Below are 20,472 nucleotides of genomic sequence, written 5' to 3' on the forward strand. Positions count from 1 at the left end.
TTTGCTGTCTGATGGTTCAATGTACACAAACTTTATTTCAGATACAGAATTATTTAAAATACTGTATAAGATTAATAAAAGTACCTTAAGGCTATATGCATATGAAACATAAATGAATTTCACGTTTAGACGTGAGTGTCATCTCCAAGATATCTCATAATGTATATGTAAATATTCCAAAATAAAAAAAAAATCTGAAATCCCCAATACTTCTGGTGCCAACCATTTCAGATTAGGGATACTCACTAGCATGTATAATATTCACTAGCATTTAAGGGCAGCACTCTACCATTTTTAATGTGAACTAAACAAGAGAAAACAAAAATATGTCCTACATGTCACTCAGTGTGGCAAAAAGTAGACAGCTATTATTATGTAATGAAAATAACAATGTGGGGCAATATTTCTGGATTGCTGATTTTGCTACAGTGGATACTACGAAGTGCTTCCGTGATGTTTTATTGCAGCGTTTCTTGCTCTCCACCCTCTCCTACCTTCCTGGGTGTCTCACTTCCCTGTTCTGTGCTGCTGACAGAAGGGCTACAGTCTGTTAGAGTTGTAGAGGTATAGGGGTGATAGTGACAGAAATCAAAGAAAGGAAAAGAAAAAGAAAATGTTAACTTGGAAATTATCTAGGCATTGTGGAGAGAAGTAAGAATACCTGTACCAATTATTCTAAAGGAAAGGATCGTTTTAAAGTAACTAGAGGTAGCTTTTTGATTCTACTATGTCACATGATTTTCCACTGCATTCATTTTAGAGTTTATCTTCCATATCTTCAGTGGCCTATTCTAGAACCAATTCATTGGGCAATAAATATTTGGTATGAATTTGCTAAAAGCCGGGGCCAAAGGACAGGTTTTACATCTGTATATAATACTTTGAACAGCAGTCACTTAAGAAATATTTAATTAACTTCTAAATGAATGGAGTTATTAGCACTTATTGACAAGAATGTCTATATTCATTCTGTTCCAGAGAATCAAGACTCATTTGTCTACTTGCATCAGTCAAGAAAGTAGACATCTCACTCATATAAAAACAGACACAAAACTGTGCTGATTATGTTTACATAAATCTTGATAAGTGGAATAGTACTTATCGACTACTGTTTGTCATTATCATTTAGGTAATTAAAATAATCACCAGCAGTCTCTTCCTAGAATCAATTCTTCCTTTTTTTCCAAAAATGTGTTAAGATACTGAGCAATGGGCTCACAAAAATATGTTAAGGAAGGCAAGGAGGGAGGGAAGAAAAGGAAAGAAAAAAGTCAGATAGAAAAAGAAAAGAACATCGTTTTCCAAAATCAACAAACAGAAGCAAAGCAGATAATATACATCCCTCTAATTGTCATCAGTTTAGTTCAAAAATGTATTGTCAGTTAAAACATAAGGCTAGTGTATAACAGTAAACAGGCAAAGAAGGTTATTTCCCTTTGAAATTGGGAAGCATTCATACATTGGTATTACAAATAAAAACCAAATCTGCTTATTACTGTCCTGACACTCAGGGTGAATCTCTGAGCCATCTGTGTTGAAAAATATCAGATCAACAGCATGCCAATCTTTAGATGTCCAGGAATGTAAAAAAATTCCTGGATAATCAAGTAAAGTAAATGTCTAAATTTTAACATCTTTGTTTTGAATTTTATTCTATTACATTCAAAAAGATGAAATACCAATCCAATGACCTCTCAAGTTTGGTCACACAATGGTGTGATGTGATTCACCATCTTCATACAGCAACCAAGGAGATGGTTACTACACCATGACCCAGACACGATCCAGAAAACATACTTGGACTGGGTTCTATTGAGGATGCATTCCTTCCAGACTCGATGGACCATATGATTGTGGAGTTTTGGAGGAATCTTCCCCGATCTCTTTGGACTGTGCATAGTTATCATGCCCCCGTCTTGAGAACCTAGGTGACTGGTAGCACTCTGCATACCTCCACTCTCCCCTGGAAAAGACAATTTGGAATATTAGAATTTTCTGAAAAGGTTTCCCATTACCTAGACTGCTGTCTTATTTAATATAAATATGCATTTTAATTGTTGACACTCACATTCATGTAACTTTGCTCCTACTCTCTGGCAATAACACTATCCGTAGCTCTATGTAAAATTTGTGTCAGGATGGCTTTTCCCCCCCGGCACTGTATTTATACATCACAATATTAAAGAGGCAAACATGCATTGATTGTTTTTTATTTTTAAACGCAACACAATAAATAAGTTTCAAGGCAAAACAAACAGTAGAGGGAGCTGTATGCTCATTTAGCTAACAACAGCACACAGCGCCCTGAGTAGAAGGAATTTAATGGCACAAAGCTTTTAACAAGGTCAAATTTCAAATTTGTGTGTAGAACTATTTGTTCTCATGCCTGACACTATTTATGAAAGCTTACTACTAAAACACTGAAAGAGGTTATCTCGACATTTTATATCAGAGGAATAAAAATTCACTGGTTTCTCTCTAATAAATCCACTTATACTTTTTCCAACTACAGTTTATATGTAATCCAGTTCTTTCAATTATGTCCACTATGATTGTTGAAGATACTGGTTGTTGTTTATGACTTTTTACTACTTGTATCTCATACAATATTAAAGGCAATTTCCAATAGTATTTAATACATTCTGATTCAATTACTTTGATTTATTTAATAACTATATTGTTGGTTTTATTATCCACAGAACTGGGATACAAAATATCTTAGCCAAAACAGTCAATTTAAGCACTCTGGAAAATCTCCACTCCTAACTGGAAAAGAAAGAAGCAACCTTATAACACAAACTGGATATTCTTGGTACCAATGCAACACAATCATTATACGGGCTGAATGGTTAGGCTTACCTCTATTTTTTTAAAAAGCAAAACAACAACAACAATAGAAAATACACACAAACTAAATGCTTACATTCTAAGGAATTGAAGCTTTCTTGTCCCCCAGAAAAGTACTGTTATATTACAAATGAGATAAATGAAAGGAGATAAGAAATTTGTCTTTCATTGCTACCTTTTATTTTAAAAGTTCCCTAACTTGGTTCATGGTACAAATGAACTCATTTCAATTTTACAATAGGTTTAGGCAAACTGAAGAAACAAACAGAAGTAGATAACAGAGGCTTCTCCCCAAATCAATCTACATTAGAGCTAAAGAGATGACATGCCCATAGTATTATAAGGAAATAATTTATAACCAAAAAAGGAGAGAATAGGGGAAAACAAGCCAGAGAGACTTTTCTGATTAAAATTAGGCTGACGCTTTTCAGTAGCACTTAATGATTGAACTAAAATGTGGGTGATGTCTTACAAGGAATTAAACAAGGTTTGTTACTCAAAGCTATTAAATGCATGTTAAATGTTGTTACCTCCAATTACCTCTATATATCAAACAGAAGAGGCACGTGTATGTACCTATCCAGATAAAGCACGAGTGATTTCACTAAAACTATTTGGTCCTCTTAGTCCCCCTGCTAATCTAGGAGAATCCTGGCCATTTTACGGGGCACTTTGTCAAATGTCTACAAAAACATGGCAACGTTCAATGTCAGTCAACCACAGAATGTCAAGGCTGACTAGGATTCTCTCTGATGCAGCGTTATGAGTTCTAAGCTGTAATTCAGCATTCTATGAAGTGAAAATTCAGGCATGTTAGTTTCATTACAAGGATACTAGCAGCTTTTACTTAGTTTTGTTTGTTTGTTTGTTTGTTTGTTTGTTTGTCTGTTTTAGGAAAGGAGGCATCAGGCAATTTATTTATCCAAGGCCTCGGACAATACCATACATAGAGTTAAGGAGGAAGGAAGCTGAAGATCTATAGTTCGACATGAGAAGTCCATGTTGAAACCTGCCATAAACAAAACCTCTAGTTTTTCAATTATGAAATTTAGAGTTCTGACATGATCGGAGGTCAAGATATCCTGTAACCAGCAGGCCTTCAATTTTACACTGAATACAAATTTCACTAAGTCCTAGGCAAAACAAACAACAAAAAAAACCCAGATAAACAAAAACTGATAATAATGTAATACAATTATTAAAAATCCAAATTGTGATATGAAGTTAAAACTTTTCAAAATGCTGATAATTCTAGTCTTAACATTACTATGTCTGTCTTCTCTATGATGATTACTATAAAAGACTATAAAAGTACTTTTTATTTTTCGGTTTAAAGTAGTTATAATAAAAATTGGTTGATGACATATCCTTTTACAAGGGGTCATCCAAATTCTCTGCTCTACCACGTTAGAGATGGATGTGGACTTTTTGTACCATCTCAGCAACTACATGGCTCTTGAAACGAAGACTGTGTTGTCCGTTTCTGTGTCTCCCACACAGTATCTGGGTAATTCTTTCCGGGTAACAATAACGTACATTGAAAGCAGAGTTTTGAGTATTGCTTTCAATTTTTTAAACTACCGCTTATATACTGTTTCTTTTGGTTTACAAAGCACTTTCAGGTATATTACCTACTGGGTAAAACAACCCTATATGGTATGTATTTAACAGAAAAGGAAACAGATTCAGAAAAGTATGAGAATTAAATAAGGTCATTAGTGTGTTCAATCACAAAGTCTATGCTTTTCCCCAATATGTTCCTTAACCATGAACATTTTATTAAATGCCTACTATGTGCCAAGCACCATGCTAGAAAGTTTGAAATACTGTCTTATATAATCCACAAGAAAATGACCATGTTAAGTATGTATCATGCTTGATAGTTGATTTTCAAAGTTAAGCAGCCAAGACTTTATTTATTTACTCTGATTTCCTGCCAACCTGGCCCACATTAAATGCCTATAAATAATCTCATTTCAGCTCAAGTACGATGAGTATCCTCTCCTTAGTGACCAGATTTCCAAATAAAATGAGGTCAACTACTACAACAAAAAAGTTAATATAGGAAATACACTACTCAACAAAGAAGGCAAAAATGCTCCCAATTTAAATAATTTCTGAATTTTTCCATGAAGGAAGACTGTTCAAACCGTCAAAACTTTCCCATGTAATTAACATTTATTATTAATACAGACAGATTACTGACAGGACAAAGTATTTATTCAGAGCTCCTGGGTGCTAGTCTAGTTTTATAATATAATAGGGAAAAAATTTTCCAAGACTTGTCCCTGGCTGGCAATGGCCATTTGGGCAAAGGCTTTAGTCATTCTCTAATTTAGTATTCTCAATTTTGTCTGTGTGTGTAAAAATACATACACATATAAAAGGACAGATGTGTGTACAGAACTTAAGAGAAACAACTGAATTGTTCAATTAGAATAAAGACTAAAATGGGCACAATTAAAATGCTGAAGTACATAAATTCTGTTTCTTTAAAATTTTCCTTCTCCATTTTATAAAATCCTTAAGTTACTCTAGTACCTCCATCTCTTCTACCAGGAATTTCTCAACGTTTTCTTACATCTGTTCTGTGGCAGGGGGACTACGTGATTTTGCAGATCTCTTCCACCCCAGATACTCCGGGATCATACTCACCTATGACAGCCTGTTCTGGAGAGGTGGGAGGGGTCAGAGGCATCCCACAGTTGCTAGGGTCCTTCACACTACCAAGCCCCTGCTGACCAACTGTAATGTGGCCTCCAGCACTGGCAACACTCTGAGGAACTGGGATGTCATTCTGAGAGATCAAAACAAAAGCTGAAGGGTAAACCATCCGAACACCACCTATAAGAAAAGAGGGCAACAAGAGAACCAAGCCTGAGAAAGAGTTCACATCAGACTGCCAACTTCATTATTCTAGTGGTCAGAGCCAGAGCTTAAAGGTGAAACCGAGATGACTGTGAAGTTTTGCCAAAAATAATAAATTTCATTCTTTCATAATTTAATAGCTGTTTAAACACGTGTTCTAACACGATGATAATGGCATTTGGAATATAGGGACCACTAATGCTTCAGGCAAGGTAACTACTCAGCATATACCACTGTGTCAAGAGAATTTTTTTAAAAGATGGGAAAATCATGGAGATTGTTTCTGATGAATCTGAATGATTATCTTTTTTTAAATTAAGGAAGATGAAGAAGATAGTATAAAGCTCTTCAGGCAAAATATTTTCTCTTACCAACAATTACTTCGACTGCTACAGGGAAATCATCATCATATCCCAACTCCTCTTCCTCTTTCAATTCCTCTTTCTTTTTTAGCACCATCGGATAGAAATACTGCCATTCCTCGATCAACTTACGAGTGGCTGGATCTGACATCTTGTATGCTTGGCCTGTTAGCGTGCCATTTAAGCCATAAGGACTTACCAGTACTACAGAGGGGAGGAAAAACATATGCTACACATTAGAGAAACAATTCCTACTTAATTGCAACACTACAGATATAGTAATTTTACATTAAAGCATAGCATCACTTAATGTATATTGTTCTTTATTTCCTAACTCCTTTTAAAGTATGATTTTTAAAAGTTTCTTATTATTTACATGCCTCTCAATTCACATCGATATTTGAAGGAAATCAAATGGGGATAGTATTATGTGGTCAGACAACTATATCAACACACAATATATAAACTATTCATACGTTAAAGCATGTACACACATCTGTTTAATAATAGCTTGTACAATGTAAACACTGAATCTCCCATAACAGAAGAAAACCATTCAATACACACATCCTAGACCCTGCTTAGAACTTGAATACTCTTGGCCTGGTACACTGGCTCACACCTGTAATCCCAGCATTCTGGGAGGCTGAAGTGGGAGGATCACTTGAAGCCAGGAGTCTGAGACCAGCCTGGGCAACAGAGCAAGATCCCAACTCTACAAAAAATCGAAAAATTAGCTGGATGTGGTGGCATGTATCTATAGTCCCAGCTACTCGGGAGGCTGAGGCAGGAAGATTGCTTGAGCCCTGGAGTTTAAGGTTGCAGGGAGCTATGATGATGCCACAGCACTATGGCCCAGGCAAGAATGAGAGCCTAGCTCCAAAAAAAAAAAAAAGTCCATTTAAGACAATGTCTCATGCTGCAAAACTTTACTGGACAAGGTAGCTACCCACTCAGTGATGGATGGGTGGAGAGCAGGAACATCCCATTTACTTACCTTGAAATGGTGCAGGTGAAGACTGAGCCATGTGTATATGCTCCTCATTGATCAAATAAATTGGCTGGTGTTGGGCAATCTCCACACTTGTACATACATTACTTTCTCCATGAAGAAAGAATGTGAAAGCACAAGACAAATGTTCACTAAAAAAGAAGAAATTAGAAACTCGACTTTACATTTTCGTTGGAAATAGGTGCTAGAAACAGAAACTACAGATGAGATACAGCTCTACTTTATCAACCATCCTGTAAGGCTGACCTCTATTTGTGGACAAAATATAAACTTCTAGTTCATTGTTGAAAAACTAAATTAAAGCTGGCAGATAAATCTGAAAAATTAGATATATTACATTCTGAACTTTTGGAAGTTATTGTGTAGAATGTTTCCAATTTCATTTGCATAAAATCTAAGTCCTATGCCAACTATAAACACGTGAGAACAGAGAAAGAATTCTAACATTTTTCTACCTTCTCATGGCAAACACCCAAAAATGTATTAAGTCAAATAAATGAGGAAACATTTAAAAGACTTATTAAGAAAAGGTGGCTTATGAACAAGATCAAAAGGCAACCCCTGAGTGGATTCTGAACTGGCTTGTAACTGATTCTAGGAACAAAGACAAATAGTTTTGCTTCTGTTCAGTATAATATAACATCAAATTTATAAGCTTACATTACAAAAAGGTTAAAACTGTTTATCTAAAAATAGCAATTAAGGACACTGTTGTATATAGATTCCCAATATACAACTATTAAGGTAATATAGGTCTCCAAATAGTCTGCTAATCTATTATATTTAATTTTTACAACTTACTTCTGATCAGAACATTTTATTGAAGGATTCCACTTTTCCTTTTTACACACACCAGCTAAAAACTGATAAAAATGAAGTATTGTGGAGAAAAATAATTTCAACATCACTACAGTGGTACATTCTTTCCAAGTTTTTAACTTTGGCCCTAAGCTAGCATAGCACATTTCTCAAAACAGCTCATAAGAACATTTGCCTGATGAAGCAAAATCACTTTTACTAAACAAGGCCAGGCAACCACCAATTAAAAAATTATCTCTAAGATGTTGCTTCTTTTCAAAACTTCTCTAAAATATTATAAAATGCATTTTGAGTACTGCTTAAAAAATTAAATTTTGTTTCAAGTATAAAATTATAATACTTTAAGGAAAAACCGAAATAAAAATGATAAAAATGTTATTCTATCACACAGTGAAGCACATATATTGTTCTTTGACAAGTATGTTGAGATACCCTAATATTTTGTGTTTTAACAGAATGTGACATTTCATCAATAGAAAACACCAAGTCTTGGTATTTGGGTATTTACTATGACTGAGTAAATGCAAGATAACGAGTAAAATTTTATAAAAATTTTGAAAATGTAAAAAAAAAAAAATTAACATCATACTTGTAAGTTTCAAGTTCACAAAGAGGAAAAATACACATAATTTTAACATATGCAAGTATGCAACCATGTCAACAGTAAAAACGTGCTGTCCTTTATTTATGAAAATGACAGTAGAATCACATCATCCTTAACATATAACATTATGCCTGGCACATAACAGGAGCAAAACATAGTTTGATTGCAGATTGGCTAATTTTTCAACTGTAAATTTCAGCTGAGAGGTTTGAGCTGATTCACCCCTAGTCACGCCTGCTATCATGTAGTCAATAGCTTATTTATAAGAAGCTGGTGGGCGTTATAGATGTGGACTGCAGTCACAGAATACGTTCACTATTCCACTGATTCCCAACTGTGCATGAGAACACATACAGCCAACATTTTTCTTATTAGCTCATAAGTCCAAAGAATGGTGCAAGGTGCCTGAAGTGACACTGAATAAAACATGGTCCTTGCCCTCAAGGAGCATATACACTAGCAAGAGATTGATATGTAAGCACATGAATAAAATAAAGCTAGGCATATATACAGAAATAGAAATAAAAACAAAAGGCCACAGGAAGGATAAGGTGTAGTGATTTCTTCAATTTGTAATATACAAATGCTTCACAGAGACGAGAACAAATAAAAACATTTGGTTTCACTTGAGAAGTATCTATTTAGGTCTTTTGTCCATTTTTAATTATTTTTTACTATTGAATTGTTTGTATTCCTTATATATTCTGGATATTAACCCTTTGTCAGATGTATTATTTATAAACATCTTCTCCCATTCTGTGGGTTATCTCTTTATTCTGTTGTTTACTGTGCAGAAACTTTTTAGTTTGATGTAATTCCATTTGTCTAATTCAGCTTTCATTGCCTGTGCTTTTGAGGTCTTACCTCCAAAAACATCTCTGCCCAGGCCAATGCCAAGAAGCATTTCCCTATGTTTTCTTCTAGTTATTTCATAGTTTTGGGTCTTACATTTAAATCTTTAATCCACTTAGACTTATTTTTGTTCAGAGTGAGAAACAGGGCTCTAGTTTCATTATTCTAAATAAGATATTCAATTTTCCTAACACCATTTATTGAAGAGACTATCCTTTCCACAGTGTGTGTTCTTGGCACTTTGTCAAAAATCAGTAGGCTGCAGATACATGAATTTTTTTCTGGGCTCTCTATTCTGTACCATTGGACTATGTGTCTGTTTTTGTGCCAGCACTATGCTGTTTTGGTCATTACTGCTTTGTAGTATATTGTGAAGTCAGGTAGTTTGATGCCCTGAGCTTTGTTCTCAAACCCTCCCCCCGAAAAAACCAAACAAAAAAATACAAATGGCCAACAGGTATATCAAGAAATGCTCAACAACACTAATCAGCAGGGAAATACAAATCAAAACCACAGTGAGATATCACCTCACTCCAGTTAGAATGGCTATTACCAAAAAGACAACAGATAAGTGTTAGAGAAAAGGGAATCCTTACACAATATTGGTAATTAACCAACATGGAATGTAAATTAGAAGAGCCATTCGGAAAACAGTATGGAGGTTCTTCAAAAAAATTAAAAGTAGAATTACTGTATGATCCACAATCCAACTGCTGGGTCTATATCCAAAGGAAATGAAATCAGTATGTGAAAGAGATATCTGCACTCTCATGTTTACTGCAGCACTATTCATAGTAGCTAACATACGCAATCAACCTAAGCGTCCACAACAAATGAATGGAGAGAGAAAATGTGTAATATATACACAGTGGAATCCTATTCAGTTATTAAAAAAAAAAAAATGAGGCCTCGTCATTTGTCACAACATGGATGAACCTGGAGGATATTATGTGAAGTGAAATAGCCAGACACAGAAAGATATTGCATGATCTCACTCATTTGTGGAATCTTAAAAAAGTGGATCTCATAGAAGTAGGGTAGAATACTGGTTACCAGAGGCTGGAGAGAGGGAGGGATGAAGAGAAGTTAGCCAACAGAAACAAAGTTACAGGTAGGAAGAATAAGATCTGGTACTCTACTGCATGGCAGGTTCACTATAGTTAACAATAATGTATTGTGTATCTCAAAATAGCTAGAGAAGAGGATTTTGTTGTTCCCATCACAAAGAAATGATAAATGTTTGAGGTGATGGATTTGTTAATTATCCTGATTTGTCATTACACTATGTATACAGGTATGAAACACCACATTGTACTCCATAAATATGTACAATCATTATGGGTCCATTTAAAATAAAATCAGTCTTTAAAAAAAGAAAAAGAAAAAATAGGGTTTCAATAGTAGAAAGCAAAAAAGTAAGAGAGCATGAAGCAAGGAGCAGATGTAGTTAAAGAGCAGGTTGTAGTTTGGAAACTCTAATCAGAGGAATGGAGGTACATGATTGGAAAAGGGTCTGAAAAAGAAATCAGAGGCCACACTTTGAGACAACAAAAAGACTCATACGTACAAAATAACAGAGAGCCAATTTAAGGTTTGGATTAAGAAAGTCAGGTGAATCTAAAGAATCATTATAAAAACTTCAAAATAGTATTCATTTCAAAGAATTGAGACGCATAACCTACTTTTTTATATTGATAACTTTAAAAATAAAATGTCTTTTTAAAAGAGAATTAAAACAAGATAAGAAAACATAGTAAGTTATTTATAAATATAGTAAATAAATATAATAGAGGCCACCAGTAACTACATAATTTTTGGCAAATTACTTCATCTCTCTGATAGTAGCTTCCTCACATGTAAAAGCAAGTGTTGGCACAGAGTGCCGGGCCCCCTAGAGGCTTCAATTAAGGAATTCCAATCAATGATTTCTACTTTACATCTATGGCTGCCTTCGCCCTTATACAACATCAACAGATCACATACTATAACTCAAACCAGTCCCTGTATCAATTCTACCATCTCTCCTACTGCTGTAGTCAGAAGATATAGTCAAATGAATACCCAGAACCAAAAACACTGCAAGTTCACTCAAACTAAAACTGGAGCCTCGCCCCTGTTCTCTTAGGGCACTCCACTTGACAAGTATTCCAGGCCTTCTCAACTGTGTTAATTCTCCACTTTCTACTCAGTAAATCAGGTCTGATTTAGGTAATTCTTCATATGACCTCTTTCTCACCTTAAACACCTCTGCAGTCAAACTTATCTCACCCTTTCCTAGAGTCTTATTTATATATTCCTTTTTCTCTGGAAACGTACTCCCATACTTATCTGACCCTCTCATGAATAATCTTTATTTTCTCCTCTATTTTCCTCAGGTAACCCAACCTTGAAATACCTCCTCTTGATCATGATATCCCCTTTTGTCTAATGGCTAATACCAAATAACCAACACAGAAATGATTAAAAATAACAGCAATGTTAATATGAATATAACTAAATAACCCATACATAGATAAAAATAAATAACTTTAATAAGCATTATAGAAGAAATACAGTACTAAGATAGAAAATAATGGGTGGATCTATTTTAGAAAGGGATTGGTCAAAGAAAAATGTATCTGAAAAAGGAGTGGGGGGTGGTGGGGAGCAAGGCATTTAAACTGAGGTTTGAATCATAACAAAGAGGAAAGTGGCAAAGACCACTCCAAAGGAAAGAAAATTATATGTGCAAAGGTATGGAATTGAAGAGAGTTTGTGCTTTTAAAGCACATTTTTAGAAGGCAAGGTGGCTACACCATTGTGAAAATAAAGAAGACTAGTGAAAGATGAAGTTGAAAAGATAGAGTATGAAAAAAATAAACTAGTGGAAAGGCACAGATTACCAAAGTGGCTAAAAAATTAAAATAAATGCACCTAAATACTGCTCACCAAACAATGCAAGTAAAATCTTACCAAACGAATGAAAATGAAAGGTAGAAATTCATATGCCAAATGAATCCTAACAAAAATAAAGCTGGTATAGAAATAACAATAAATAAAACTTATTAAAATATTTTATACTTAAGTTCATCATTCTATAATAATACAGAGGAATTCAACAAGAAATTTAAACAGTCATGAACATGTATGTACACATCCACATGGCATACAATACAGCTTATATAGAAAGAAAAAAATTAGAATATAAGGAGAAACTGATAAATCAAAAATTAATAAAGATTTTAATATACTTGTCTCAGTATTTAATAGAATAAGCGAATTATTAAGAATATAAAAAATAGAATTGACAAAAATACATAAATTTCAGTATATATGTTAGCTTTCCATAAATAACCTATTCTCTTTCCAAGAACACATGGAAGAACTGCAAAAATTAAATAGATAATAGGACACAGACAAGTTTTAAATTTCAAAGAATTGATGATATCATACAGACTACAAATTCTTTAACAACAGTGCAATTTAGTTAGAAACCAGGTTTTTTTTTTTAAAGGTTAAAATAAAATCCTTTTGTTTGACAGCTTAAACATATACTCCTTAAATAAATCATGGATTACAGAAGAAATCATAACGGAAATCACAAAATATTTAAACTCAAATGACAACAAAAGTAACACTTGTCAAAACCTAAGCGAAACAGTACTTAGAGGGTAATTTATATCCTTTTATGCCTAGAAGTCTTAAAATAAAGGAAATTGAAAAAAGAAAACAAAGAGTAAACACAACAAAACAGAAGTATGAAAACAGTAGATAAAAATACATGTTAATAAAATACAAAAAAAAGCAATAGAAAAGACTGACAAAATAAAACTTGTTTTTTGAGCAAGCTAAAAGACGACAAAGTATTAGGTAAGACCAAGTTGTGGGCAGGAGGGATGAAAGATGTCTGTGCAAGGAGGGAGGTGGACTAATAAAGCATTTGGGAACCAACAAAGAGGAATTAACTACAAATAAAGTGAGGAAGCTTTTAATGATAAAACTGCTATATGTATAGTAACTTTATGCTAATTAATCTGAAACGTATGACATCAATAATTTTCTATAAAAACAGAATTAGAAAACATTCTGAAAATAATAACTAAAAAATCCACCCTCCCACTCACATCAACACCATCTCAGGAGGTTTTACTAAATTTTCAAGGTTGAATCAATCCCTCTTATTCAAATTATTTCAACAAGGAATGTGATGGATTAACATCAGCAAATCTAAGAATGTAATACAATGTGTTAATGAAAGAGAAAAAAATCAAAGAATCTATATCAATATATACAGAAAAAGCATATATTAAACTTCAGGAAAAAATCCAGTAATAATTATTTTTAGAACTCTTAGGAAACTGGGAATTGAAAGGAACTTAGACAGCTAAAGCAGTTACCTTAACGTTAAAACTTCAGAAGGATCCCTTTTCAAAAAATAAAGCAAGATAAGGATATCTGCTCTTCTACACAACTATCCTAGATGCCCAAGTCAATGCAGCAAGATAAGAAAAAGAAAAAAGTGATATAAAAATTGAATAGGAACAGATAACACTATCTTTATCTGCAGATAATATAATTCTCTTAAATTTTTTATATAGACAATACATAGACTAAGAGAACTAACAAAAGAGAACAGGAAAGTTCATAAGGTTGGTAGGCACAAATCAAGAACAACTGTGTTCTTACATGTCACTTAGAAAATATAATGGAAAAGATATATCCCATTAGCAACAGCAATAAAAACTGTAAGGTACCTAGAAAATAAACCAATAGAAGACATTTTAGGCTTCTATGGAGAAATTTACAGAACAGTCATTTTGAAGAATATAAAATAAGATATAAAATCCTTTAAAAGATGCATCATATTCTGGAAAAGATGTGTCATATTCTGGATATACTGATATCATAAAGACTGCAATTCTCCCCAAATTAATCTATAAATTCAGTGCAATTATGACCAAGATCCCAGTAAGTGTCTGACAAGCTGATTCTAAAATTTATACAGAACAAAGAGTCAAGAATAGCCAACACAATTTTGAAGGAAAAAAAGTAAGAGACAACCTACCAATATCACTATTTATTATTAAACCAGAGTAATTGCAACAAGGTAGTAGTGACTCAAGGACAAAGAGGCTAATGGAACAGAACAGGAAACTCAGAAACCAACCCTCCAATGGTTCCCCATTAAGGTATAAAGTCAAAAACCCAGTAAGATCCAGCCCCAGAGGTTACCCTTCTGACCAACTGCCTATTGTTCCTCCCCTTTCCTCTCTTCATTCCAGCCCAATAAGCTTTCTTCTATTCTTCAAACAAAGCCATCACAATTTGAATTTACTGTTCCCTCTGCCTGGAACTCTTTTCCTCCCAGATACCAACGTGACTCTCTCCCTCACCTCTTACAAGTTTTGCTTCAATGTCATCACCTCAGCAAGTCCTATCCTTACCACATAATTTAAAGTTACATAACCCCCATAGTTCCTTCCCTATTTTTTCCCCCACAGCACTGTCACTCTGATACACCGACCACAATGCTGAGAGGCTCTGTGGACCTAACGCAGTCTGTAAACTGTACGGCTCTCTCTGTATTATGTTCTTTCTAGAGATACTGAAAACAGAGATAGCAGAGAGAAGGAGAAGGCGGGGAAGAGAGGAGGAGGGGGTGGGAAGAAAGAAGAGAGGAAAAAAAGTAGAAAAGGACAGGAAGAGGGAGGGAGAGGAGAAAGAAGAAAGGGGAGGGAAAATGATGGGATAGGAGGAGAAGCTGTTGCTGTATGTGACTCTGTGTGTGTGAGTTTGATCTTGATTTTTTTTTAAATCACATTCAAGAATATAACTATACTACTGAAAAACATTCATATTAAGGACTTTATAGGAGTTTGTTCTATAGCTTTACATTTGCCACCTATTTTATTAACGAAATCAACATGTGCAAATTTTGAAGAATAAAAGTAAAACAAATGCTAGAATAATTAATTATATCATGACTAACAAACACCTGGCTTTATATTATGCCTAGAATTTGTTCACAAGAATGTCATGTTAAGTGCCCTATAAAAACACTATTTGGCCGGGCACGGTGGCTCACGCCTGTAATCCTAGCACTCTGGGAGGCCGAGGGGGGCGGATTGTTTGAGCTCAGGAGTTCGAAACCAGCCTGAGCAAGAGCGAGACCCCGTCTCTACTAAAAATAGAAAGAAATTAATCAGACAACTAAAAATATATAGAAAAAATTAGCCGGGCATGGTGGCGCATGCCTGCAGTCCCAGCTACTCGAGAGGCTGAGGCAGGAGGATCGCTTGAGCCCAGGAGTTTGAGGTTGCTGTGAGCTAGGCTGACACCACGGCACTCACTCTAGCCCAGGCAAAAGAGTGAGACTCTGTCTCAAAAAAAAAAAAAAAAAAAAACACTATTGATGATACAAGGAATCACCATATCAATTTATTAAATTATTTTCACCAGCCTGGGCAACATAGTGAGATCCCATCTCTACAAAAAATAAAATAAAAATTAGCCAGGCATAGTAGTGCAACCTGTAGTACGGCTACTTGAGAGGCTGAGGCTGGAGGATTGCAGCTCAGGGGTTCAAGGCTGCAATGAGCTATGATCATGCCACTGTACTCCAGCCTGGGCAACAGAGCAAGACCCTGTCTCTTAAAAAAAAAAAAAAAAACTATTTTCAAAATAAGAAATTAATTCTTACTTCAAGTACATAACATGACTTAGGGAAGTTTATTCAAGCTTAAGGCCCTTCTCATTGGATGCTTTATTATCACATTTCACGTATGTTACAAGTATGTCTCCAAATATTTCATCACATGTTTCTAACTCTTTATACTAAGCTTCAAAGACCTATTTCTTTCAGAATTAAACTAAGAAAGATGCCATGAAAATATTTTGTTTCAATGTATAACCCCTGGGTAAATACGGTAATATCAATTTGTGAGTAGTCAAGCTCCTCACTCCTTCACCTTGGAGCTTCCCTAGACATCAGAGTTTTAAATAATATATTTATATTTCTCTAAAGTATGCACCATGCGGCACACATATATATAAAAGGAAACAGTGTTAGAGAAATCTCATCTACTGTTTAAGCACTGAATAGGTAAACAAAACATAAACCTATTCCCCTCCTGGCAATTAGTGTAAAAAGGAAACATTCAGTATCAGCACTGGTATACAATCACTCCATGAGCTACTTTCCTAGCCTCATCCAAACACTCTCTACCTCAAGACCGAACTCTTACTGCATGTGCCACACTGCTTCCTATCTCTATATTTTTGTTGGTGCTGTTCTTTTGCCTACAAGAAACTTTTCTTATCCTTCATCTAACTCCTACTCACCTTTCCTGAGAAATTACCTTTAAAGCCCCAGAACAGGCTCAATACTCTCAGAGAGTTCTGTGCATATCTCAATCAGAGCACTTCAATTTCTCTGAAGTTTATGTTTAGCCCACCTTACTAAATTTTGTGAGGACACAAATCATGTTTTATCTATCATTTTGGACCCTGGTACTTGGTGTGGGTAGATGCTAACATCAATAGAGTTTCAGGTACTTATACCTTTCCTCTAAAATTTTATGGCATTTTACTAGGAGACTCAGAAATAAAGCCTGAAATTCTGAGTCACGAAGTGGGGAAGAACACAAACGGAAAGCCATGATATTCTAACCAGGAATATATTAGGGGACACGTACCTCTGGCCTTGAGAATTTCTGACGATCTAACTGTTCTTCTGAGGGAGGCTGCATGGGGCATATTTTTACGGCTATGGAGTATAATATAGTGTTGACTGTCTTTGAGGCCCAGAGTAGCCTAGATTCTCTAGGCTAGAAAGGAGACTAGCACAGACATCCACCATCCCCCATTTACTTTCTCCACAGAGCAAAGCTTCTCATATTAGCTCTTTCCGCAGAGATTTCTTCTCTGCCAAGAGTAGGTACCTCTTGCTTTGCACCCATACTATCCGAGAAATTTACTTCATCAAGTAACATTTACAAACTAAGCACATCTATCATTGTGCCAGACACTGTGCTAGATTTAGGGATATGGAGATAAACAAAACCAGAATCAGCACTTGGGCATTTTATACTTTCCTAAGCAAACTACATTAAAAACTTTTGAAAGGGAGAAAAATACTAACACGGAACTATGGCATTCACTAGCATGCAGAACAAGAGCCCAAAGACTTTAAAAGAGGTAGAAATATGAAGTTGAAAAACTCTGGCAGGACACCACAGCGAAAATTTTGTACTTTAATACTAAATCTTTAAAAATGACAATGACAACAAAAAATCCCTCAGCATGTAATTATAATACAATATCTTATATTGGTTTGTACCCAATGCAATCTTTTAAGACTTCTCTAAGGAATGACCTGAACCCAGGGGAATGAAGGGAGAGCTAGCAGGTAAGTTTTCCTACTATTTACAAAATATCATATATTCTATCTTATTATCCTAAGTGGCTAAAATTCTATATTCTTATAAGTCCAATAAGTAAAACTAAAACTATATTCCAACAGGGAAAAAAATCTGGTTTCATTTATCCTTCCAACCTCATCTTTTACTACTTCCATTCATATGTCCAATGCTTCCATCATCTAATTTATTTCCTTCACAGAGCTTGTCATACTTTGCAGTTATTAATTTTGGTGGTCTCTGCCATCATAACATCAGCTCCCTGAGGGGAGAAAGTACGTCTATCCCACTGCCCTCTGTATCCCCAGCACCTAGCACAGTGTATGGCACATAACACTTAATAAATAGTCACTGAACGTTTTATAAAAAGGACATTTGCACTGGAATGTTTATAGCAGCACAATTCACAGTCACAAAGATGTGGAAACAACTCAAGTGCCCATCAATACATAAGTGAATTAATAAAATGTGGTATATGTATACCATGGAGTATAAGCCATAAAAAAGGTGAACTAAGACCCTTGTAACAACCTGGATGGAACTAGAGACCATCCCTTTAAATGAATTGTCACAACAATGGAAAAAGAAACACCACAGATACTCACTACTAAATTGGAACTAATAGATCAACGCTCGTGTGTACATATGGTAGTAAAATTCAATGAAATTCAAGCAGGTAGGAGTGGGGAGGAGAGGATGGGTAAATTCACACCTAACGGGTACAATGCACACTATCTGGGTGATGGACACACTTATAACTTTGACTCACACTGTACAAAAGCAATTCATGTAACCATAACGTTTGTATCCCCACAATATTTGAAATAAATAAATAAACAGTCAATGAATGAAGGCTGTTTTAGTCATAACCAAAAATTAAACTACTTTTCTTTAGAAAGTTCATGAGAGAAATAAGAACAGTTAATGTGCACAGTGAATATTTTTAATGTGGGAAGGAGTTTAATTATCAATAGGAGGAGGTCATATGTAATACTCCACTTTTTTTAAAAAAAGGCACCTTTTAAGACTGTTTACTTAAGAAACACAAAGAGATGGTATGGGTTGTAACTGGGGTAGCTGGGCAAGAACTTGTATAAATACAAAAGAAGAAGGACTAGTATTCCACCAGATCATTTTATTCTCTTACAATATTCTAAATCCTCGAAGGGTATTTTTACTTCTCACACTGAGTTTTTAGAATGCAACTATTACATGTGCTTTCAAAATGCATTATGAATATTAATAAACTCCTGTTCTTTTCATAGTGTAAAAGTGTTCTGATAACAGATTCACAATGCAAAACGCATTTAGATAATTTTATCTAAATGCTTTCTGTGTCATGAACTTACCATCTTAAATTTTTCCAAGTTGTCATTAACCAAGCCTCTTGCCAGAAGTAATTTGCCTCATTATATAGATCCACATTTGGGGGTATTTTGCTAATGTTACTTTATCGTTTCCTTTTCTTAAAAATATACAGTTTACTCTGGCAACCCTCCCAAAGACTATGTTGAGGCCCTTTGCTCACTGGTATACTGAGCTTTCTCTTACTGGACAGGCCTCAACTTTCATCTCCTTTTTTTAAAAGGGTGGCATTATAACATACAAATAGTAAGATCGGATTAAATCATTTTGTAAAACTGAGGTGCTTTTACTATTTCGTATATCTTCCCTTTAAATTATAAGTTAAATCTGATTACAAGGCAATGAAAATGTCCAGGAAAGTTAATTGCACATAATTTTTTTTAATGAGATAGCACTTATAACTACTAAATTGCCATTACAGTTCTAAGAATAATCACTCTTCTAAGAAAAAGTTCCCAATTACATTGTTACAATACAAAGTTGCCTCAATGAACACTTTACCCTCACGAAAATACACAAACACCCGAGCACACATGTGTGTACACATACACAGGCACCCTAAGTGAAAAATCTAATACTTTTTGAGCACTGGCATGATGCCATGGAAAGTGGAAAATTTCATGCCTTACCTCATGTGATGAGTCAGACAAAACTTTGTTTCACACACAAAATTATTAGAAATATTGCATATTGGGCCAGGCGTGGTGGTTCACGCCCATAATCCTAGCACTTTGGGTGGCCAGGGTAGGAGGACCACTTGAGGCCAGAAGTTTGAGATCAGCCTGAGCAATATACCAAGACCCCATCTCTACAAAAAGAATAGAAAAATTAGCCAGATGTAGTGGTATGTGCCTGTAGTCCCAGCTACTCGGGAAGCTGAGGCAAGAGGATTGCTTGAGCCCAGGAATTTAATGTTGCAGTGAGTTATGATGATGTCACTGCACTCTAGACTGGAAAACAGAGCAAGACCCTAGCTCCAAAAAAAAAAAGAAAACTAAAAAATATATATATAGTATAAAATTACCTTCAGGCTGTACAAGGTATATATGAACCACAAACGAATTTCGTATTTGGACTTACATCTCAACCCTAAGATAACTTAATTTTGCATATGTAAATTATTCCAAAATTTGAAATCCGAAACACTTCTGGTCCCGAGCATTTCAGATATGGGAAACTCAATCTGTATATGGCTGCTTTTTTCTACCCTTCTATCCTCAATGCTCAGTCGTTCTCTGCCAGTAAATTTGGCACTGGGTGGTGATTAACTCTTCCAGATCACAGAGTTCCATTCCTGGCACTATAGTGGTACCAGTGCAGCAGCACACCTTGTGTTAATACAAAAAT

At 35.0% G+C, this 20,472-nt stretch overlaps 1 protein-coding gene across 1 annotated transcript in view; it reads right to left on the reverse strand.

The window, feature by feature from the left end:
* MED13L (mediator complex subunit 13-like) overlaps positions 1-20,472 on the reverse strand; it is a 287,723-nt gene that overhangs the window by 52,613 nt on the left and 214,638 nt on the right. The window contains exons 5-8 of the mRNA XM_012663527.1: positions 7,075-7,220; positions 6,087-6,281; positions 5,503-5,691; positions 1,798-1,963 (exon numbers count right to left, since the gene is read on the reverse strand). Coding sequence (XP_012518981.1) covers positions 1,798-1,963; positions 5,503-5,691; positions 6,087-6,281; positions 7,075-7,220 — 696 coding nt within the window. The remainder of the gene's footprint in view (positions 1-1,797; positions 1,964-5,502; positions 5,692-6,086; positions 6,282-7,074; positions 7,221-20,472) is intronic.

Source organism: Propithecus coquereli, unplaced genomic scaffold, assembly GCF_000956105.1.
Source record: "Propithecus coquereli isolate 6110/MARCELLA unplaced genomic scaffold, Pcoq_1.0 Scaffold81, whole genome shotgun sequence".
Taxonomy (NCBI): Eukaryota; Metazoa; Chordata; class Mammalia; order Primates; family Indriidae; genus Propithecus; species Propithecus coquereli.